This window comes from Vombatus ursinus, unplaced genomic scaffold (genome assembly GCF_900497805.2).
Source record: "Vombatus ursinus unplaced genomic scaffold, bare-nosed wombat genome assembly UNPS02014170.1, whole genome shotgun sequence".
In the NCBI taxonomy this organism is placed as follows: Eukaryota; Metazoa; Chordata; class Mammalia; order Diprotodontia; family Vombatidae; genus Vombatus; species Vombatus ursinus.
In genome coordinates, this window is record NW_020953948.1 from 2,547,307 (window position 1) to 2,571,857 (window position 24,551).

Sequence of the window (24,551 nt, forward strand, 5' to 3'; positions counted from 1 at the left end):
CAATGGCAATTTTTTGAGTAACAACCATGATAAAGCAAGGGTGAACGCTTTCCTTAATTTTATCTGATTATGCTAAAAATGCTAGTTATTGAAATAAGACAAGAGAAATTAGTAAAGAGGAGTCAAAACCATCGCTGTTTACATGCATGATGGTTTATTTAGAAAACCAGACATGATTAATAAGGAAACTGAGACTAAATAGTTAAATATAAAATAAATCCAAAAAATTATCAGCATTTCTATATAGTATTAACAACAAAAACAAAGAGGAACTGACAGAAAAAAGGAATTCCTTTAAACATATCTACAAAATGCAGAAAATATCTACCTACCAAGACAGGTTTGTCTTAATTTATAGATTTAGTACTAAAACAATTAAATGTTCAAAAACGGGCTGCACATATAATAAAAATAATGGTACTCATCAAATCAGTCTGTAAATTTGATGCTATACCAATCGAATTACCATATAGACAATATAGAACTTTACCATACAAAATAAAGTTCACATGGAAGAAAAAGTTTTTAAAAATCAAAGGAAATTATTTATTAAGCACCCATCGGTGCAAGGCACTGTGCCAAGTGCTGGGAATACTAAAACAAGTCTCTACCCTCATAGAGCTTACATTCTACCAAGAGACAACATGTACAGAGATGAATAAATACAGCTGGAGGGAGAACATACAAACAACCAGGAGGTTCAGGAAAGGCTTCTCCTAGGAGGTAGCACCTGAGCTGATCATTGAAGGAAAGGAAGGATTTCTAGGGTCAGAGGAGGAGAATATTCATTCCAGGCATGGGGGACAGTCTGTGCAACTCTGAGCTATCATCTCACATACATGTTGGCAGAGGGCAAATAGTGAAAAAATTCAATAGAAAAGTAGACAAGCAGGCTTATTTACTGCTGCTGGTGTAGCTGTGAACAGGGACTATTCTGAGAAACAATTTGGAATTACACAAGAAGTTATTACTTTTTCATACTCTTTAATCCAGCAGTATTTTTTTCTTTGGAGGCAGTTGGGGTTGTGATTTGCCCAGGTTCACACAGCTAGTGTCTGAGGGCGAATTTGAATTCACATCCTCCTGACTCCAGGGCAAATGCTCTACCCACTATACCACCTAGCTGCCATCAATCTTTTTTTCTGGGGTTAAGCAATGGGGTTAAGTGACTTGCCCAGGGTCACACTGCTAGTAAGTGTTATGTGTCTGAGGTCGGATTTGAACTCAGGTCCTCCTGAATCCAGGGCCGGTGCTCTATCCACTGTGCCACCTAGCTGCCCCCATCAATCTTTTTACTGCATTTATGCCCCACAGGTCAACAGCAGTAAGAAAGGACACATATGTACAAAAAATGTTCTTAGTAGTACTACTGTAAAATTTGGGGGAAAATGAAATGTAGTTAGTGCCCAATGATTGGGAAATGGCTAAAGAAATTATGTTATTCAAATGTAATGTAATATCATGAACATAAATTCGGAGGAACACGGGAAGACTTATAGGAAATGATGCAGAGAGGAAGGCATAGCCTAAAGAATAAAATACATACTGACTGCAATTTGAATGAAGACAATATTAAAAGGCAATATAACTCTGGTCACGTACACAAAATGTTGGTACTAAATTATAAAAGTTAAAGCACAACTCTTTTATGTTGATGAGAGGAAAAGTTGGTAAAAAGAGGAAAGTGGCACGTACTATCAGTAAAGATTTCTATCAGTTGAATTTGCTTAACTGTTTGGGGGACTGAATTGTGTCAATGAGAGTGTCTGTTAGGAAATGTCTGCTTTGTCAAAATAAAACAAAACAATAAGAAAAAGACGCATAAATGAAAAATAGCTCCCCCAAGTGATTTAGAAAAGGAAAGATAAAAAAGAGTCAAGGCTCAGTCAATGCGCACCATATTGGATTAAGATCTTCAGCTACTTTGAGTGACAGTTTTCAGGAACAAAGAGGTGACAGTTTTGTTGTACTCTGCCCTGGTCAATTCACATCTGGAATGTTGTGTTCAATTCTGAGCATTAAATTTTAGGAAGGAAATGGTGAGAGGAGGGCAATGAAGACAGTGAAAAAGGCCAAGTTCATGCCATATGCAACCAGTTTAAGGAACCGGTGATGTTCCTCAAAAAGAAAATTCGGGGGAACACGACGGTTTTCTAATAATTAGAGCTCTCCCATTGTCAAATGAGCTGCCTTAGAAGATAGTGGGATTTGACCTTAATGGAGATCTTCAAGTAAAAGCTGAATGATTATTTGTGGGGTGTGTTGTCTTGGGACATGCTTTGTCCAGTATGGGTTGGATTAAATGGTTGTGAGTCCCTTGTGACTCTGAGATTCTGTGATTTTGTGAAAATCAGTGACATGTTTATAGGGCTTCTGTCAAATGTGAATTCAGTGGTGTTCAGCAAGGTTCACAATTAAAATTAATCCTGTGCTACAGTTCCTACATTTATAGTTACCCCGTTAACATGAAATTCTTAAATTATTGAAAGAGCATTTTCCAGTTAAAGGTTCTCTCAAATTCACTTCATTAATATGGTTTCTCTCCAGTATGAATTCTGATAATTAGGCAGAGACATTTTATGGCTGATGGCCACTCCTATAAAGCAGTTCTCTCTAATATTGAGTTGTTTGATATTCAACAATACTATATGAATAATGTGGTTCTGTCTAAAGAGCTTTTCACCATAATTTGTTTTTGCTGCAATATTGATTCTTCAATGTTATGTTTTGTATCTCAGCTAAAAACCTTTCAAAAGACTACAGGTTTCTCTCCAGTATGATTTTTTTTTTTTTTTGCTGACATTTAAAGTGTGTTTCATCTAAGGGCTTGACCACAGTCATTACACTAATAAGGTTTTTCTCCAGTATGACTCCTCTTATGGTAAATTAGGGATGAATTGTGCCTGAAAACTTTCCCACATTCGTTACATAGATAAGGTTTTTCTCCAGTATGAATTCTCTGGTGGTAAGTAAGTTGTGTGCTCTGAATGAAGGCCTTCCCACACTCATTACATTCATAAGGTTTCTCTCCAGTGTGAATTCGCTGGTGGAAAGTAAGCTGTGTGCTCTGGTTAAAGGCTTTCCCACATTCATTACACTCATAAGGTCTCTCTCCAGTGTGAATTCTCTGATGAGAAATAAGCTGGGTATTTGACCTGAAGGCCTGTCCACATTCATGACATTCATAAGGTTTCTCTCCGGTATGAATTCTCTGATGGGAAGTAAGGTGTGAATTTGACCTGAAGGCTTGCCCACATTCATGACATTCAAAAGGCTTTTCTCCAGTATGAATTCTCTGATGGTAAGTAAGGGATGAACTAGAGCTAAAAGCTTTCCCACATTCATTACATTCATAAGGTTTTTCTCCGGTATGGATCCTCTGGTGGTAAGTAAGATGTGTGCTCTGAATAAAGGCCTTTCCACATTCATTACATTCATAAGGTTTCTCACCAGTGTGAATTCTCTGATGGAAAGTAAGCTGTGTGCTCTGGATGAAGGTCTTCCCACATTCATTACACTGATAAGGTTTTTCTCCAGTGTGAATTCTCTGATGAGAATTAAGTTGTGTATTTGACCTGAAGGCCTGGCCACATTCGTTACATTCAAAAGGTTTTTCTCCAGTATGAATTCTCTGATGATAAGTAAGGGATGAGCTGTATCTAAAAGCTTTCCCACATTCATTACATTCATATGGCTTTCCTCCAGTATGAATTCTCTGATGGGACGTGAGCTGTGTTCTCTGGATAAAGGTCTTCCCACATTCATTACACTGATAAGGTTTTTCTCCAGTGTGAATTCTCTGGTGGTAAGTGAGCTGTGAGCTCCACCTAAAGGCCTCTCCACATTCGTTACATTCATGAGGTTTCTCCCCAGTGTGAATTCTCTGATGGAAAGTAAGGGATGAGCTAGAGCTAAAAGCTTTGCCACATTCATTACATTTATGAAGTTTCTCCAGTGTATGAGCTCTCTGGAGTTCACCAAGACGTCTTCCCTGAAGGAACGTTTTCTCACATTCACTGTATCCACACGTTCTCTCTTCAAAACGTATTCTATGATGCTGAGTGTTTGAATCACAGCTGAAAAGTTCCTCACATTCATTATCCTGGGAAAGTGTCTCAACGTCACAATTCCAGGCTTCTTTCAATATGGAATCCTGATGACCGTCACTTGGATTTCTTTCCTGGACTGATTTTTCCACAGTAAAGCCCAGTTCTGAAGCTGATTCATCTGTTTTAGACGTGGTCTTCCAATCTGTGACAAGCAAATAGACACATTACTATTAAGTCTTTTCTCCATCTGAAGAAAGAGAACTTCAGTCTATTTACTCTTGTTCTGTCTTCCCTTCTAATGCTGACTCCACCAGTGCCTTCAAGAAGGATATAATAACAACAACAACAACAAAATAACACCACCTTCTATGTGTTGAATGATTCTAGTTTACAAAGAAACTTTGTATATTTATGGGAAATCGTGGAGAACAAGAGGTGCTAGAAAAGTAGTGAAAGTTAGATATCTAAATGCTCCAGAAGAAAGAAAAGGTGGATTCTGCATACTACACCTAAACTACACCTAACCAAATTGGCAGCCAGTGTTGACATGGAAGAGCAGAGCTAGATATGGGGCTAGAAGAGACATAGGTTCAAATCCAGTCTGTGAAACTTAATAGTGATGGGCAACCATGGGCAAGACTCACTTAAGACTTTCATCATCCATAAAATGAGGATATTAATACATAGACCTCACAGGGTTGCTTTTAGGATCAAGAATGATAATGTATTATTTGTTATCGTTATTATCATTATTATATTCAAAGGAATCTGTGATTAGAAGGCACTGGACCATTAGAAGGCGCCTAATAACGTCACAAAAAACCAAAACTGATTATCTTTTAAAGGTCAAGAAATGTCTTATTACCAGTGCTGGAGCCATTCCTGAAGTGGGGGTCGGGGATGTGAGGGGAATATATGGCCAAGCACTGCGCTATGCGCTTTACAAATATTATCTCATTTGATCCTCACAACAACCCATCTAGGTAGGATCAGCTGTTTATGTACCCAGACCACCAGTTATTAAGAGTACGACTCCAGCCTGATCTATTGCAACAAGTTATTTATGATGAAAAATAAGATCGAGATGAAAGAAATGACAAGACCAAACTATAACAATGTCATACGAAAGTTTAACTAGCAGAAATCAAATGCCATAAGAAGGCAAACAAGAGTACAAAGTGATTCAGCAAATACCTGACATCCTTTGTATTACTTAGGGCTGTCTGGTACAGAGTAAGCACTTAATAAAATACTTGTTGACTGACTGAGTTCCTTACAAGTAGATGGACGATAGCCAAGGCAAACAGCAATGTTAAAATCTAGATTCATTAGTAAAGTATTACAGAGAACGCGAGTGGGAGGTTATGACCAGTATCATCTCACATGAGAGACAGAAGCAGTGAGTTAAAACTAGTTTAAAGAAATCTCAGTAAGAGACTCAATTAAATGAAGCTGTTTAAAGATGAAAATGGATGGACGACAAACAAAAGAAAAATTGAAGAAATCTGTAGAGATTTTTATAACAAACTTTTTCCCCACCAAGGACAAAGGACTTTATAGTCACCGTTATTAAATATCACTTAAATAGGTATGATCTATCACTCTGGTCTGCAGAGATCTAGACATTTTCATGTCCTGATCTTATAAGGAGGAGTTGGCTATCTTTTCAAGGTTTGCGCCATCTGGTAAGGGCATTTATACTTCTACCCAAGTCAAAGATGGAAAGGAGAAAGACCAGCACAGAAAATATGAATCCATTCAGGACAGAGAAGGAGGGTTACCACGTGACTAAATTAAGACAGGATAAGAATAAAGAAAAAACTACTCAGAGATAATTGGTGGAAATAGCCTAAGGTCAAAATCTAAACTCTCTGAGAAATATCTGAAATAAACAGGCTCCTCACGCCTGTCTCTCCCTCCCGCTTCTCCCCGTCCAATCCATTCTTTTCCCAGTTTTCATATTAACCTTCCTGTATCCATCACCTGATTTCAACACTGTCCCAACGCCTCCGCTTACTTACAGGATAGGGGAAACACATCTTAAGGAGGCATTCAAAGACCTCCAAAACCTTGTCCCAGTTCAGCCACCTACCCTTCCGTTCCACCCCGCTGCTGCTCCAGAACGACGCTCATTGTCCCGCCATTCTGAACTCTATCCCCTTTCTCATATTGCTTCCTCTTGTTCCGAGAGCTTCATCCTCCACCTTAGCATTTATTCAGATGCCAAAAGTACTTTGTTCATTTTCTATTTTACCTATCTAGCCTTCCAATATCTTCCCTCTGCATTAATTACTCACTTCTCTCAAGGCCCGACATAGAGCAGCTCTACAGTTCATTTTGACCAAATGATGGGAAGCCATCATTATCTGCCCTTTCCCATATCAAGCGCCAGATATTGCCTCTTTCTCTCGTAGGACAGCCTTATATTCCGTACCTCACTGGCATCCAAACAGATTAGCGTAAGGAACGGTCAGTGGAGACAAGGGAAAGGCTGCTTCAGGAAGCTGACCGTGAGGAAATGGGAGACAGAAAGCTCTGTGTCCTGCTGGGGCTACTGCTCTCCCTTCTCTGACAACCGAGGCAAACGTGAACGAAAAGATGTAGGAAAGTGATCTGTTCAGAACAACGCGTGAGGGAGCTTCTGTAGGAAGCTCCATTGCTGGTGTCCCTCTCGAGTGGTGGAGAGCTGAGAACCGTCTCCCGTGCAAACTTTCAAAGGCCTCCTCCACCCCCGACTGAAAAAGAGTACTCAAGGACCCAAATTTTTGCTCACTTACCTCTTAACCCTTCACTCTCCATGATCCATGGGGTTTTCCCTTGCTCCAACTGGGAGATCACATCTGGTTTGGAAACTGGAAGCCCTACTTGGGGAAAATAAAAGTCCTGAGGATAGAGAGCCACCTTCAAATTCAATGATACCCATTCATTTCCAGGGACAAGTAAGCACCCCAGAATAATCAAAGGGCAAGACAAAGAACCTCTGAAAGATGTTTGATACAGAGTTTCTGGGAAGCAGGGATTTTTTTTTCTTTTGAGGCAGATGAGAGTGTATAGTTCAAAGGCAGAAGGTTGGAAAAAGAAAGAAAATCAGATCATTTGTTCATCTCATGGGACCACAGATTTAGAGCTGGAAGTGGCCTTATAATGTGAGTCCAATCATCTCATTTTGCAGATAAGGAAACAGGCACAGAGAGGTTAAGTGACTTGCCCGGGGTCACAAAGTGACTGAGGCAGTATTTGATCCCAGGTCTTCCTGACTCCTACTGTACCATCTAGCTACCTACTAGAAAGCTAAGATTCTTTCTTGTATCTTTAACTTGAGGCAACAGAAGATGTAGAGGGTATGGCCTCAGTGGCAGCCAAGCGAAGACGCCCCTTCCCAGTTTTACAGAACAAATTCCTTTCTGCTCAGTGAAGGCAGCTAAATAGCACAGTGGATAACAGGAAGGTCTGAATTCAGATCCAGCCTCAGATATTTACTAGCTGTGTGACCCCGGGCAAATCACTAAACCTCTGGCTGACTCAGTTTCCTCATCTATGAAATGGAGATAATAACAGCACCTACCTCCCAGGGCTTTTGTGAGGCTCAGATGAGTTAACAATCACAAAGCACTTAGCACAGAAGGGCTGGTATATGGCAGGTGCTCCACAAATGCTTATTCTATTCTCTTCCCTAGAAAGTGTAAAAGTACCCTGACTCACAGAAACAGAGGGATTAGGAGCCACAGGCCACTCCAAACCCAAAAACACTGCTATTAAATCCAAACATTCCACGGCATTTATCAAGTGCAGAAACACAGGGGCAGCTAGATGCCACAGTGGATAGAGACCCAGCCCTGGAGTCAGGAGGACCTGAGCTGAAATCCAGCCTCAGACACATAACACGTGTTAGCTGTGTGACGCTGAGCAAGTCACTTAACCCCACTGCCTAGCAAAAACAAAAACAAAAACAAAAACCAGAAACACACCAGCAGACTCCCAGGTACAAAGTGTAAGCGGCAACAAGTCTCTCTTACCCAGAGAGACCAGGTTCCTGTAGTTCTCCAGCATCACATCTCTGTACAGCTCTTTCTGAGAAGGATCCAGATGTGTCCACTCATCCTGGGTGAAGTCCACGGCCACATCATTAAATGTCACTGCCCCCTGAAATACAATACGCATTCTTGCTTATTCAGAGACTGCCCCTCATCTGGAACTCCAGAGGAGATGAGGTGGCTAGGAAGTTTAGGGCCTGGTTACAAGGGTTAAGTGACTGTAAACTCAGGTTTTCAGATTCCAGTTTACCGTTATTTTCCTACACAATGACAAGAAGTGGTCTATGGCTCCTTCTAACTTGTGTGGGCTCTCTCTCCAACGGTGCCAGAAATGGAGCACTTCACTCTTAAAGCCCCTGACAATCGATAAAATCCACAGGTCCCTTATAATTAGGTACGTAGCACTAACACTGTCAACCTTGGGGGCAAAAAACCCAAAACTCAGACCAACTAGGTGATCGATAAATAAAATGAGGCATTGATTCAGGGTCGAGAAATTGTAATTCGGGGCAGCACGCTGCCTTATTCAGACAGGGATGTCCACGGAGGAAGGGAGGAAGGGGATTCTTATAGGGCCTAGTTGTGGGAAACAGCAGGAGGGCGCATACAGATATCTGTGTCTCGATACACAGAGCAGCTTAACGGCTGGACGGAAGCGTTGAAGGTGTTGTGGGACTACAAGAACAAGGTTGCAGAAGTGTCCTTGGAACCATCTCTGTCCAGGAACAGGGACAGTTAGAAACTGCTGGTCAGAGAACGGTAGGGGTCCAGATTGTCCCAGGGGTTGACAACACATTAAACATTCTCCAGCAAATTTCCATTAATAATCAAGTACCATTTCTATCAAATAAGAGACACTGTCCCTAACAATTTCCCATTGATTAATTAAAACTTGTTTACAAGAGAGAGCAGGCCCTCCATGGCACCAGCCACTGTAAGGAAACAGCCTTACCTCATATATTCCTACTAGGAATGCTACTCCAAGTCCCTACATAATACTTTCCCCAAAGCTGCCATCAATCCACAATTTTGGTCACGTTTTTATTTTAAAGGACATACTTCACATGAAATCATTTCTCTCATTCTAACTACTGTTTTAGACCAGTCGAACTCTAGGCGTGGTTCTCAAGTTTCCAATTTACTTTCATTTAATTACGCCCCCTCCATTAACAAAAGCACTTATTCCCCTCCCCCCAATTGATCCAAAAGGCTCCCCACAACTGTGTTTGCCTCTCCAGGCCTTTCCAAGTGTGCTATTTCACCCTGATCCAGCCCTGGTCTGCCTGAGGCTTCCAGCTTTGCCCTTCAAACTTCTATGGAAGCCCTGAACTCAGCCAGCCCATCTATGTCCTCTGCCTGCCTGCCTGTCTCTGGCCTCCCTGCTCCTGAGTTTTCCCAATGCAGATCTATCTGTCCAGCCCTAACCTCTCTCCTGACCTGCAGTCACAGTGGACAATTCACAGTTCAAGCTGACATCTTTTAGATGTCTTCTAGACATTACCTTTATTATTATCTTTCTCCCCAAACCATAACTTTCTTATTACTCTTGAGGGCACCACCATCGTCCCAGTCACCCAAGCTTGAAGTCACGGGGTCCCCCTTGACTCCGCACTCTTTCACTCTCCATATCCAGTCCTGTCAATTCTACCTTCCAAACATCTCTTGAATACATCCCCTTCTTTCCTCTGATACTGCCACCACTCCAGCGCAGGCCCTCATCACCTCATGTCTGGACTCTTGCCATAGCCAGCTGGTGAGTCTGCCTGGCTCCAATCTCTCCCCATTCCAGACTATCTTCCACCCAGCTGTCAAAGTAAACTTCCTTAGTCTGACCATGCTATCTGAGTGTTCAATAAACTCTACTGACTCCCTATTACCTGCAGGGTCAAATATCAAATCCCGACTTTTAACCTCTCATAACCTGGCCCCTTCCTACCTTTTAAGTCTTTCTGCACTCTACCTACCTCTACACGTGATTCACAGGCACTGGCCACCTTGCTCTTCCTCCAACATGGCCCATCTCCTGACTCTGTGAATTTTTTCCGGCTGTCCCTTGGCCTGCTCTCTTTCCTTATCTCTATATCCTGGCTTCCTTCAAGTCTCAGCTAAAAACATCACCTTCTGCAAAAAGCCTTTCCCAGTCCCCCTAATGCTAACGCTACTACTTTTCTTCTACCCTGTAAACATCTTATGTATGTCTGTCTATCTATCTATCTGCGTGTTATCTATCGGCATGTTATCTGTCTATGTCTATCTGTATGCTATCTATCTATTTATCGTGTGAACTCTCTCATAAGAACGTGAGGTCTTTTAGGGTAGAGACTGGTTTTGTATCACCCAAAGCCTAGCATAGTCCCTGGGACATAATAAATGCATATTGAATGACTGGAAAAAAATATCAAACTCTTGTAACTAATATGCTCAGTCAAGTAAAACAACTTCCTGCCCTGGCCATGTCTGAAAATCTGTACCTCGTTCAGAAAGGAGTCCATCACCTTTCTGTCAGGAAGTGGGTAATATGGTTCATCACTGGTCCTCTGGAATGATGGCTGATCATTGCTTTGATTAGGGGAGGGGGAGGGAAGGTAATCGTTAATAATTAGTTATTATTACGGGAACTTATTAAGCACCTATTGTGTACCAGGCACCGTGCTAAGCTGTTTACAAACATTATCTGATCCTCACAACAACCCTGTGAGGTTAGTGCTCTTTTTCAGTTGAGAAACTGAGACAAGAGATTAGACTTGCCCAGATTCACAGACGTCATACATGTCTGGGGCAGGATTGGCTTTTCTGACTCCAGCCCAAACATTACATTTATTGCGCCACCTAGTGGCAGTGATCAGAATTCTTAAGTCTTTCAAAGTTTTTTTTGTCTTTATAAACAACTTTTGTATTCATTATTGTAAAAATTCTTCTCCTGGTTCTGTTTACTTCACACTCTGAACCAGTTCATATTTTCTCAGTTTTCTCTCAAACTGTCCCTTTTGTCACTTCCTAAAGCACAATCGTAATCCATTAGATTAATATTCCATGATTTATCTAGCCATTGTTCAATTGACTCCCTTTATTTCTAGCTTGTTGTTGTTTTGGGTTTTTTTTTTTTCCCGGCCACCACATGGGTCCTTTTTCTCTTCTGTCGATTTCTTTGGAACATAAGGCGAGTACAGGCATGGCTGTGTCAGAGGGCATACACAGTTAGGTCACCTTTTCCGCGTAGTTCCAAATTGCTTTCCAGAATGGGTGGACCAGTTCAAAGCTCCACCATCAGAGCAATACTGTTGCTACTGGCACAGGACCGCTCAGCACAGCATACCCTCATCAGAGAAGGCGCTGTGCTCTATGAGTAAAACCAAAATTGAAGTGGCTCAAGGGAAACTCTAGAAACGCAAATTCAGAGACTCCACCCCAAATATTCACATAGTCTATTTGCGCCTGACCAATTCCAAGCTTGTGTCGGTCTGCTCAACCACAGTCAAGACACACTGTAACTTGAATCTAGCGTAGCGAGGTCCTCTTAGAAAACGAAGAATAACAACCAGTCCCAAGCAAAACAAACTAACAAAGTTGATCAAAGAGGAAAATGACTTGCTGGAGGGGCTGTGGGAAAACAGGTACATTAAGGTAGTGTTGTCGAGACTATTAAGCAATTTGGAACTGGGTCCCAAAGCTGCGCATACCCTTTGATAACAGTGATACCACTATGAGGTCAAAACCCCCCAAAAAATTGCAAAAAGAGGAAAAGGATCCATAAGTACCAAAATATTTACTGTAGCTCCTTTTATGGTGGCAGAGAATTGGAAATTGAGGTGATGTCCATCAATTAGGGAAGGACTGAACAAGTTACAATATATGAATGTGATAGGATACTATTGTGCTGTAAATGACATAAGAAATGATGAAGGGGAGGGTTTAGAGAAAAATGCATGAACTGACACAGAATAAAGAGAATAATTTTATAATAACAGCAACATTGTAAAAACAAAGACAAAGACATAGGAGTTCTGATCACTGCAATGCCCAATCCTGCTTCCAGAGGACGAAGGCTGTGCTGCTGATCTCTTGATAGAGAAGTGATGGCCTCAGAGTACGGACAGATACTTCTTTTTGGACATGGATAATCCAGTAACTCGTTTTGCTTGATTACACATGTTTGTGAGTTTTGGTTTTTCTTGCTTTTTCAATGGGGTGGGGCAGGAGACGGAGCTGGGAAGTAGAGAAGGCAGATTTTGTCCCTTCCAACTCTAAATCTTTGATCTTAAAACATTTTCCTCCGATGACCTGATATGTTATTTAATGTTCTTCCCTCTCGTTCTGCTTCTTATGAACCAAAACAAGTATATGATTATTAACAGGAGAGTCTAGGTGGGTGTCTGGAGAATGGCACTAAAACTTTCAGGTAAAGACCTCTTTCACTCATCTTTTGTGTTCTCGTCACCTAGTTCAGGACTGAGCAATCGGCATACCTGAATGCCTCGACAAATGAATAAGTGAATGTTGGGGAAGGAAAATGGGCATTAAGGTGGGCAGGGGGCAGATGTTTATTTATAGAGCATATCACAGGCCTTTCGTGTTCCAGCACACAGGCAAGTATTTTGTGTATACTCCAAAATCCTGGGTGCCAATGAGGAAAATCCAATGGAGGCTGGGAGGCAAGAAGGGTCAGGCCACGAACCCTCCCCGATTCCCTGGATCACAATGAATGAACGCTGTCTGCAGATGCAAGGTTTGCCACGCGCTCTGCAGACGTCATCCCTGATGCCCCCCCCGCCCCCCCCAGTCTCCCGGGTTTCCCCAGCGGGTCCGGAGCGCTGCCCCCCTGCGGCAGGAGTCGGAGCCCGGGCTCACCCCCGAGCTACCCCCACGGGGCAGACCCCACGCAGGGGCTCCCCGGGTCCTCGGTGCCAACGTCTACAATCGGGGTCACTCCAGCAGATGGGGAGGAGGAGGGTCTACACCGCAGGCCCCTCCCGCCCGCTTCTCCCCCCTCCCCTCCCCAGGCGGCTCACCTGTGGGGCCCGCGCCGCCCCGCACACCGGCATCAGCCCCAGCTCCATCCCTCCCTCCCTGGCTCCTCCTCAGCAGGCAGGCCCGGGGGCAGGAGGGGCCCGCGAGCGGCCCGGCCCGGAGGTGGGACGGCACATCCCGCGCCGGGCCGGGCCGGGCCGGGGCTGAGGCTCAGGGCGCTTCTGGAGGGGGCCGCTCGGCCTGGGATCGGACCCCCGCCATCCCCAGCCTTAGCCCAGGGCACTCTCAGGCCCAGAGCCTGACGAGCTCCCGCATCTGAATGAAGCCTGATCGCTAGGGGGCGGGGCGGAGAGGGACGCCGGGAGACGCTGCTGATTGGCTGGCTAGCAGCATCACGTGATCGTGGAGAAGCCGAGGGGGAGATCCGTGGGGCGGGGCCGAAGAACAAAGAGGAAGCGGGCCGCGGGAGTTCACTTCCAAGACCCTCGGGACGTGGGGAAGTGGAAACTACCTTGGCCGCAAGGAATTTTGGGAATCGTAGTCCGGAGGCTAGAGGAATCTGTTCTGCGCATGGGCAAGAAAAGTTGCCTCTTCTTCCAACTTTGGTCCAGTGCGCTAAGAGCAAGAAGCTAGCAAAACGCACCGTGAAGACAAGAACCTGCGATGGCGGGGAAAGAAAAGGAAAAGGAGGGACAGGACGCCAGGGGGAATGGGTCTCAAGGCTGCATGGGAAGCACCCTGGAGAGGCTTCTGTGAAGGGCTGCGTGCCCCCTTCAAACCCCCAAGTTCCCTGAGCCTCTAGGCATGGTCCCATTTGGCCATAAGGTTTTGGATAACCAATGGGCCACTGAAATAAAAATCTTTACTTTTGTTTTCTTTTAATATGATAACTTCTTCTGTGCGCCCTCTCTTCCTCCCTCCCGTTCCTTCCTTCCTTCCTTATATAACACTTATTTGTGGGACTTCCTGACCAGTCATGCAAAGGAACTCACAGGCTGAGATTCCAAAACGACAGCGGACTTCTCTCTCAGGGGTCTTGGGGTAATCTGAGGAGTTGGGTTTCTCATAGTGCTGCTCAGGATTCCTCACCAGTGTGCTTCCCATTGTTAATTAGCCATTACTACATGCCTTTTTTTTTTTTAAACTACTGAGATGGCATAGTAACAGCAGTTAATGCAAAACATTCCTTCAGACCAGGCAAGAATCATCCCCTGCACCTTCAAGATCTTTGGGAAGAGTGAACTCAAATTTCAATTACGAAGGTAGTGAGTTAGTTGTTGCCCTCCATTTGTTTTCTCGAAGAGGACCAAAATGGCATCACTGTGTTGGAGTCAAGTTACAGTGTGTTCAACTGTGGCTGAGCAGACCAATACAGCTTGGAATGCTCTGCCACACACTGGGCACAAATAGTCCACGTGAACCTTTGGGGCGGATTCTCTAAATTTGTGCATCTTGTGTTTCTTTTGAGCTACTTCAATTCTGGTTTGCTTACAGAACACACCACCTTTTTTGATAAGGGGAGGCCATGGTGGGCGGTCCTTTGCCAGTATCTCTCTTGTCACATAGTAAATTCCAAAGTTCTTCAGAGAGACCTTGAGAGTGTCCTTGTACCATTTCTTCTGACCACCATGTGAGTGTTTGCCTTGTGTCTCCATAAAATAGTCTTTTAGTCAAGCATATTTTTGGCATTCTAACCATGTGGCCAGCCAATCAGAATTGTGTTCTCTGCAACAGAGTTTGAATGTGTGGCAGTGCAGCTTGAGAAAGGACTTCAATGTCCCACACCTTTTCTTGCTAGGTGAACTTCAGAATCTTCCTAAGACAATTCAAAATTCAGTTTCCTGGCATGGCACTGATATACTGTCCAAGTTTTACAGACATACAACAGTGTGGTCAGCACAATGGCTCTGTAGACCTTCATCTACAGTCTTCTCTCCCACACCTTCCTTTGGAGCCTCCCAAACACTGAGCTAGCTCTAGCAATGTATGTGTCAACCTCATGATTAATGTGTACATCCCTGGAAAGTATGAAGCCAAGGTAAGTGAACTTATCTATAATATTCAAAACGTCTTCATTTGCTGTAACCAATGGTTTCCACATATGGATGGTGTGGTGCTGGCTGGTGGAGCACCTGTGTTTTCTTGGTGTTGTTAGGCCAAAATTAGCATAAGCAGCAGTGAATCAATCCATACTTTGTTGCATCTCAGCTTCAGAGTTACTTATCTTCAGTTAGCCACAGTTTCTTCAACTGTAAAATGAGGATTGTAATAGCACCTACCTCCCAAGGTTGTTGTGAGGATCAAATGAGAATTGTAAAGCACCTTAGCATAGTGCCTGGCACCTGTCCTCTTCCCCCCAGACACAGTTGCCCGTTGACTGGGAAATGTCAAAACAAATTGTGGCAAATTAATGTAATAGAATATTACTGTGCTATAAGAAATGGTGTATATGATAAATACAAAGATGCATGGAAAGAAATACCTGAAATGATAAAGTGAAGTAGAGCCCACCACCAGAAAATACACAATGACTACAAGAACATAAATGAAAAGAAAAACCACACACACACAAATCAAAAATGAATGTAACAAAATTACAAAGTGCATGAATGACTAACAGAAATATGAGAAGCTATCTCCAACTCACTTCTTCACAGAGCAGGAGGCCCAAGGGCTTGGCACATTACACACGTTTTTGAACTTTTTCAATATTGATTAGTTTGCTGATCTTTCCTCTTTTTCTTTAAAATATATTATTTGTTATGTGGGATGGCACTCTAGGAGTGGGAGTAGAAGAGATAATAGGGGAAACTATGATGTATGGAATGGAAATGGAAAACTCAATAAAAACTTTTTGTAAAAAATGTAAGTTGTGTGATCTGGATAAAAATCTTCTTGCATTCAGTATATATATCTTGGTTACTAAACCTTTCTCAAAGAAATTTGATAAAATGATTATTTTCCATTTGACCACTTCTCTTCTTCTCCTAGGTCCATTAATTTGTCTTTGCAGAAGCTTTTCAATCAATCGACATTTATTAAGCAACTACTATGTTCCAGGAGTTATCTATTTTATCTTTTGTAATTCCCTCTCTCTTGTTTGGTTAAGAATACATCTCCTAGGATCTGAGTTCAAATCCATCTGCAGACACTTAACACTTACTAGCTGTGTGACCTTGGGCAAGTCACTTAACCCCATGGCCTAGTCAAAAAACAAAAACAAGAACAAAAAAGAATACATCTCCTACCCATAAATGTGAGAAGTATATAATCTGTTTTTGTTTGAAAAATGTTTAAAGCATGATCTTTAATATTAAGGTCATGTATCCATTTAGAATGCATTGTAAAATATGATATAAAATGTTGGCCTAAGTCTAATTCTGCCAGATTGCTTTCCATTTTTCCCAGAAGTTTTTATGAGATAAGGAGTTGTTTTCCCCCAGGTATACACACAGCTTACTTTCTATGAGAATTCACACTAGAGAAAAACCTTATGAATGTTCGGAGACTTTTATCCAGATCACATATGTTATTTCCACCAGAGAATTCACACTGCAGAGAAAGCTTATGGATATGTTAAATGTGGAAAAGCTTTTAGCTCCACTTTATTTCTTACTTGCTCCAGAGAACTAATACTGGAGAAAATAATATCAATATACTGAATGTGGGCAGACCTTCAGATCAAACATACAGCTTATTTCTCATTAAAGAATTTATGTTGAGTATTGTAAATGCAATGAACATAAGAAGACTTTCATCCTAACTATACATCATACTTCCACCAAAGAATTAATTCTGGAGAGAAGCTAACTTTTCAGTGTCACCAGGCAACTCTTTTAATCCATATTACATATGAATTGCCCATCTGAATTTGGTGGAGGTTATTTCTATACTAAGTTCCCTGAATCAATCTTCGCAGATCTATACAAATACGTGAATGTGTTTTCCATGCAGAGGTTGCATGGCACAGAGGACAGCTAATGTCACAGACAGAAAGACCAGGGTTCAGACCCCGTCTCTGACATATCCTGGCCCTGTGAACCTGGGCAAGTCACTTCACTTCTTAGTGGCAGAATTAACTCTCTAAGATTTTGATTTATAGAGAAGGTACTGATAGGCATAGGAAGTTCCTCACCATGAGCTCCCTTTTTATTGTTATTCAGTTGTTTCACTCGTATCTGACTCTTTCTGACCTCATTAGGGCTTTACTCTGATGGAATTACAGGTGTAGTGAAAAAAAAAAAAAGCCAAGTTGTATAGGTCACAACTTATTTAAACATTCCTTGTTGTTTAGACACTCTGCTTATTTCTAACTTTTACTATTACAATTTTTTTTTGTACACATGGATCTTCTCTTGGCCTTTATGAGGTATGAACTCAATAGTGAGCAATGCTGGATCAGATTAATAACAAAAAATTCCAATTGTCTTTTCAGAATAGTTAGACTGATTCACAGCTCCACCGTAGTGAATTAGCATGCCTATTTTCCCACAGTCATTCCAATGCTGAATTATTCCAATTTTGTCATGTTTATCAGTTTGATGGGTAAAAGATGGTATCTTAGAGTTATTTTAAGTTTCGTTGTTTTGATTAACAATTTAATTTTGAATGTTTTTCAAGTGTTTGCATTTATTATTTTGAGAACTTCATAACCTTTGATATTTATTGGGGAATGAGTTTTAATCACATTGATTCTCTTGTTGATTATGGATGTCCTATTTTTAGCAGTGACTTTTTTATGTCAAGATATAATCCAATCTATATCTTTTCTTTTTCCAGCTGCAATGATTTTGTGTCAAAGTTTGTTTTGAAAATTTCTATAATAATTCTGTCTCTTAAAAAAGACTGCTACAGTTAGTTGGTTATTACATTTGTGAAAGCTATACTGTAGCATTCTTTAACAATGTTATACTAAGACTTTAGATTAACATTTGAAATGTATTATTGTATATACTATAATTAACTAATTTAAAGCCATTTCTCAATAAACTGCTATCCAATTGCCCCTAGCAGTTCTTGTTGAATAAAGAATTCTTTCCATTGTATATTATGTTCTTAGATTTATTAAAAATTAACCTGGTATATGTTTCATTCTAAGCTTTACTTATGTGATCCAGACCACTAATCACCTTTTCTATTTTTAACCTTTGTGGTATATGCATGTAACAGAATACTATTATTCTATAAGAAATGATGAGCAGGCAGATTAAAAAAAAAAACCTGGAAAGACTGAAATGAACTGATGCTGAATGAAATGAGCAGAACCAGGAGAACACTGTACACAGTAACAGTAACACTGTGCAATGACCAATGTTGATAGACTTAGCTCTTCTAAGCAATGCAGTGATCTAAGACAATTCCAAAAGACTCATGATGGAAAATGCTATCCCTATCCAGAGAAAGAACTATGGAGTCTGAATGCAGATCGAAGCATACTATTTGCTCTTTTTTGTTTCTCATGTTTTTTCCCTTTTGTTCTGATACTTCTCTCACAATAAGACTGATGTGGAAATGTTTAATATGATTGTACATGTATAGCTTATATCCGATTGCATGCCATCTTGGGGAGGGGGGAGAAAAAATTTGGAACTCAAAATCTTATAAAAGTGAATGTTGTAAACTATCTTTACATGTAATTGGAAAAAACAAAGTACTGTTAAGTGGAAAAATTAAAAACAATTCCTTAGATTTTTTAAGTCACACCTCCATTTATCTTAAGGTGTTTTAATCTCTACTGTGATCTTTGGCATAGATTAAACCCAAAGGACCAAAAGGGAAAGGAAAAAACATGGAAAATTCTTGGTCTCAGGGCTCTTCTAGTTTTTATTCCAGGAACATTAAGTTGAGGTTGATTCAAATGGTCCAAATTTTGTGATTACCAAAGATAACAAATTAATTGGATTTTGTTGCAATTTTTTGGTTCCTTGTTTTGAAATTTTTCACATCATTCAATTGAGACTGGGGGGGGGATTGAAAAGTACCATTTTGCAAAAAAAAAAAAGTCCAAAAAATTAGAGAAATCTGTTTTTTTTTTTGTAAAAAAAAAATTATTTAACTTCCTGAGAAATGTACATGAAACAATTTATTGATTGAGTAAAATAAATAAAATTTGTTCATTTAAACTCAGAATTCAAGGCATCAGTCCAGTGGGTCAACAGAAAGATTGAGAAAAGCTGAGGATCCCCAAGGATCTGGTGCTTTGAGCACCTTGATGTCCAGACACAGAGATACCAGAAGAATACCAAGCAATTCCTCAGATGTTTTAAGTCACACCTAGATTGATCTTAAGGTGTTCTAACCTCTACTGTGACCTTTGGCATAGATTAAACCCAAAGGCCACAAGTGAAAGGAAAAACATGGAAAATTCTCGGTCTCAGAGTTTTTACATTATTTTTTCAAGGAACATTGAAGTTGAGGCTGGTGAAAATGATCCATACTTTTTTAATTACTAAAGATACCTAGGAAATTGGATTTCATTGAAATTTTGCTCTGCCTTGTTTTGAAAATTTTCCCATTATTCAAATGGGGCTCAGGTCTGGAAAGTACCATGTTGATCAATGTTTTACCAAAAATTGGAGAAATCCATTTTCTTGTTCCACTAAAGGAATTTTTTCCACTGGAAAAAAACATAAATGTTTACCGATCTATTAAAATATAAGGAAAATTTGTTCATTTAAACTCAGAATCGAAGGCACCAGCCTCATCTCAGGGCCTGTGGGTTGAGGGTCACTGGGATGAGCCAAGGCTTTAGGTGTGAACCTGGCCACAGAGCCTAGCCAATCAGTACCCAACCCAGGAAGCACACATTCTGTTTAAAAGTGCAGTTCGGGGGGGCGGAGCCAAGACGGCAGAGTGAAAGCACTGACTTACTTGAGCTGTCCCCCAAACTCCTCCAAATACCTGTAAAAAAATGGCTCTAAACAAATTCTAAAGCAGCAGAACTCACAAAAAGACAGAGTGAAACAAATTTCTAGCCCAAGACAACCTAGATGGTTGATTGGAAAGGTATATTGCACTGGGCAGGGAGAGGAGCACAGTGCAGCATGGGCACACAGGCCACAGAGAACCTGGAGCAGGCCTCAGAGGGCTGATTCATGGGCAGCTGTGGCCATTTCCAGACTTCTTAACCCAGGAATGCCACAGACAACTTAGAAGGTCAGTGGGAAAAGTCTGTGACTGCAGTGAGAGAAGGAACTAGGTCTCAGCCGCAAGTCCCAAGCGTGGCCTCTGGGGCAGCGGCTGCCTCTTGAGCTCCCAGCCCACAGACTGAGGGGGAATCAAGTGACTGATCAGAGGGGGATTGCAGGGATCTCTCTGCCAGTGCTGAGGTAGGAATCTCTTGCTTTGCCTGTGCTTGGATCTGGGTCACAGTTCTGAGGGGCAGTCCTGGGGCAAGGAGGAGAGCTGGCATGGTGGAGCTTGTTGTGGCAGTGGAGAGGAAACATCTCATCCCTTATCATACCACCTTGGAAGAACTGAAAATTTACAGGTCCCTAGAACTATCTCTGAAAACAGCTCTACAAACCTCTGAAGCTTGGGACAGTACATTCTCCACATTGGAAGCAGACTCTTACCTTAACAAAGAGTTTATAACTCAAGTAATTGGCTGGGATCATGAGGAAGCAGCACAAAAAGAGTCAGACTATATTATCTTACTTTGGTGACAAAGAAGATCAAATCATACAACCAGAAGAAGACAACAAAGTCAAAGCTCCTACATCCAAAGCCTCCAAGAAAAATATCAATTAGTCCCAGGCCATGGAAGAGCTCAAAAGGGATTATGAAAAGCAAGTAAGAGAAGTAGAGGAAAAACTGGGAAGAGAAATGAGAGTGATGCAAGAAAATCATGAAAAACAAGTCAACAGCTTACTAAAGGAGACCCAAAAAAATGCTGAAGAAAATAACACCTTAAAAAATAGCCTAACCCGAATGGCAAAAGAGGTCCAAAAAGCCAATAAGGAGAAGAATGCCCTAAAAAGCAAAATTGGCCAAATGGAAAAGGAAGTCCAAAAGCTTACTGAAGAAAATACTTCCTTAAAAATTAAAATGGAGCAATTGGAAGCTAGTGACTTTATGAGAAGTCAAGACACTGTAAAACAAAACCAAAAGAATGAAAAAATAGAAATGTGAAATATCTCATTGTAAAAACAACTGACCTGGAAAATAGATCCAGGAGAGAGAATTTAAAAATTATTGGACTATTTGAAAGCCATGATCAAAAAAAGAGCCTAGACATCATCTTTCAAGAAATTATCAAGGAAAACTGCCCTGATATTTTAGAACCAGAGGGCAAAATAGAAATGGAAAGAATCCACTGATCATCTCCTGAAAGAGATCCCCAAAGGAAAACTCCTAGGAATATTGTAGCCAAATTCCATAGTTCCCAGGTCAAGGAGAAAATATTGCAAGCAGCCAGAAAGAAACAGTTCAAGTATTGTGGAAACACAATCAGGATAACACAAGATTTAGCAGCTTCTACATTAAGGGACCGCAGGGCATGGAATATAATATTCCAGAGGGCAAAGGAGATAGGATTACAATCAAGAATCACCTACTCAGCAAAACTGAGTATAATCCTTCAGGGGAAAAAATAGTCATTCAGTAAAATAGAGGACTTTCAAGCATTCTTGATGAAAAGACCAGAGCCGAATAGAAAGTTCCCCAGCACAACATCCAGAAGATTGTGGTGAAGGGAGACAAGGTCACCTTTGGTAACTTCTCCTGGCCCAAGAACATCAAAACCAACTATTTAATTTGGGGCACAAACAAGGAAGGTCAACCCAGAGAGCACTACACTTTGGATTCTATCTTGTTCCTGCTTAATTATGGACATCTTTCTCATGCTCAAATTTGTCTGGCATGCAGCAAGTGAAAACATTCCTAAATGGTGAAAAGTCTACATCTACAAAGACTGACAGAAGTGAACCTCTCAAAATAGATCTTCAATGACCTGCACAAATAAAAAGAATAGAAGGCCAAATATTAGCAGAGGCAAAGAAACCACAGATCAAGGAGGAAGACTGTGGACATCTTGGTAAGGAGCCACTGGCTGTTGTCTTGTAAGGTCACAAAGAATGAAGTGTACAGACAGATAAGATTAGATTGGAAGCTATGACTGTGGAGAAAATTGCTGCAAACAAAGCTAAAATTATGGCCAAGAGAAGGGCTACTATCAAAACTGACCTGGAGAATGACATATCTGCACTTAGACAAACAACATTTGTTGATGCAGATTTGTTAATGACTAGAGATGTGGTGAGTTGAGAGAGAGTAGGGAAGGCAAGAACTACCATTCTGCAAAGCACAGGAAAGGATTTTGCTGAGCATACTTTTGCAACTCTTCAATCTGTAAAAGCCAGAGAGGAAGGATGTACGACAGAGCAGAGGTCTGCACCTAATACGACACCTCTGGATCCCACATTACAGAATAAGCCACCACCTTCTCCGGGTGCCTACAACAAATATGATCAGAAAAGATTCAAAGGAAAAGAAGAAATGGAAGGCTTTAAAAATGACGCAATGGGCATCTACCATGGAATGACTGTGAAGTCTACCATGGAGGCTGCACCAGCCCATAAGACTCAAACTCCTTTGTTACCAAAGGAAGATTCTATAGTCAGACTTTTTTTGGACCTTTGCTTGCTCATGATCCTAGCCAATTAGTTGAGTTATAAACTCTGTTAAGGTAGGGGTCTACTTCCAGTGTGGAGGGTGTACTCTCCAAAGCTTAAGGGGTTTTGTGCAGCTATTTTCAGAGATACTTCTAGGGCCCTCTAAATTTTCAGTTCTTCCAAGGTGGTATGATCAAGGGCGAGGTGTTTACTCCTTTCCTGGCCTGTGCTCTGGTCTATAAGCGACCACAAGCACTCTTTTCTGCTTTGGAACTGTGAGGAAGATTCCCTTTCCACTGCCACTACAAGCTCTACCATGCCAGCACTCCTCCTTACCCCAGGATCGCCACCCAGAACTGTGACCCAGATCCAAGCATAGGCAAAGCAGAGAATCCTGCCTCAGCACCAGCAAAGAGATTCCTGTAATCCCCCTCTGATCAGTCACTGGATTCCCTGAGTCTGTGGGCTGGAAGCTCTGGAACCGCCCTGGGGCTGGGACCTAGCTTCTCTCTCGCCACAGTCAGAGACTTTTCCTACTGACCTTCTAAGTTGTGTTTGGCATTTGTGGGTTGAGAAGTCTGGAAACTGCCACAGCTGACCATGATTCAGTCCTCTGAGGCCTCCTTCAGGTTCACTGAGGCCTGTTTTTCCTGCACACCCAAGTTAAACTGTGTTCCTCCCCCAGCTGGGCACGACAGACCTTTCTAATCAACCATCCAGGTTGTCTTGGGCTGGAATTTGTTTCACTCTTTTCGTGGGTTCTGCTACTTTAGAATTTGTTTAGAGCCTCTTTTTACAGGTATTTGGGGGAGAGTTCAAGCAAGTCACTGCTTTTACTCCACAATCTTGGCTCCCCACCCATTGGACAGTTTTTGGTGAAGAATAAATCCCATTTGAGATTCTGACTCTCAATTCTGAAGCTCTTGATTTATGAACTTGTCAAATTTTATAAATGAAGATAATCACACAATAATGTTCTTTTACTAAGACCTTATTTGATGCTTCATGCTTTGACAGGCTGATGTGTCATAATTAAAAGCAGAAGGGTTTTTCTTTTTGCTTACAACTATTTTTAATAAAAAACATTAGCCTTCTAGTCTGCAATGGAAATTGTATGTTTTGATAGCAGTTGTTTTCTCCATCGGTTAAATTAATGTCATGTAGAAAGTCGAGTTCCTCTTTAGAAGAGAAATGCAGGTTACACATTGTGTATGTGTGTGTGTATGCATGCATGAAATGAAGCTGTTGGTTACTTTGCTTCTGATGTTTTCATTGTCCCATTGTTTTCCTTTTTGAACATGGTATGTTGTGACCAATATTAAATTTGATTCCTCAAACTGGCAAAACCAAGCAAAGTAAAGAGTATTTTGAGTGAATCCAAACACCAACCCCTTTGTGTACTCTATATTCTATTAGTCTTCATTTACAGAGGGTTGATGAAAAATCTAAAACCACCCTTGGGCTATGACTGAACTGTTCAATCTCAGAAACCTTAGACCCCTTGTCCTTGTTCCCTACACAGTGTCACAGCCATTTTACTCCAAGCTAAGACTCAGGCTTTCTCCCATCAGGAGGTGGCTGCTTTTTGTCTGTGTGGTTGACCTTTTGTCTAATGCTAATGTCTCCACTCAACGCTGTAAGGTCTCCAATCCAGGCACTCTCCTTCCTGAACCTGTGAAAGATGGTGAAGAACCACATGACTGCCTTGAAGTAATTGAGGCCACAGAGAGTGCCTATGCCATGACCTCACAGACAACCCCTTGGAGGAGCCCTATCTTACAGAGTTCACAGATGGTTCCTCCTTTTATGAAAATGGCAGATGAGTGACTGGAGGAGCAGTTGTGAACTGAGCAATTATTAAGTGGGCAGATGCATTGTCCATTAGACTT

At 41.5% G+C, this 24,551-nt stretch overlaps 1 protein-coding gene and 1 pseudogene across 1 annotated transcript; one reads left to right on the top strand and one right to left on the bottom strand.

The window, feature by feature from the left end:
• Positions 1 to 2,739: 2,739 nt before the first annotated feature.
• On the bottom strand, positions 2,740 to 13,135 carry LOC114041229 (zinc finger protein OZF-like). The gene is given in 5 exon segments (XM_027859583.1): positions 2,740 to 2,864; positions 2,867 to 4,251; positions 6,827 to 6,913; positions 8,066 to 8,192; positions 13,093 to 13,135. Coding segments are annotated over 5 exon segments (1,656 nt in total). The 5' UTR covers positions 13,126 to 13,135; the 3' UTR covers positions 2,740 to 2,840.
• An 892-nt stretch (positions 13,136 to 14,027) lies between these two features.
• LOC114041244 lies at positions 14,028 to 24,489 on the top strand (annotated as a pseudogene).
• Positions 24,490 to 24,551: the final 62 nt, after the last annotated feature.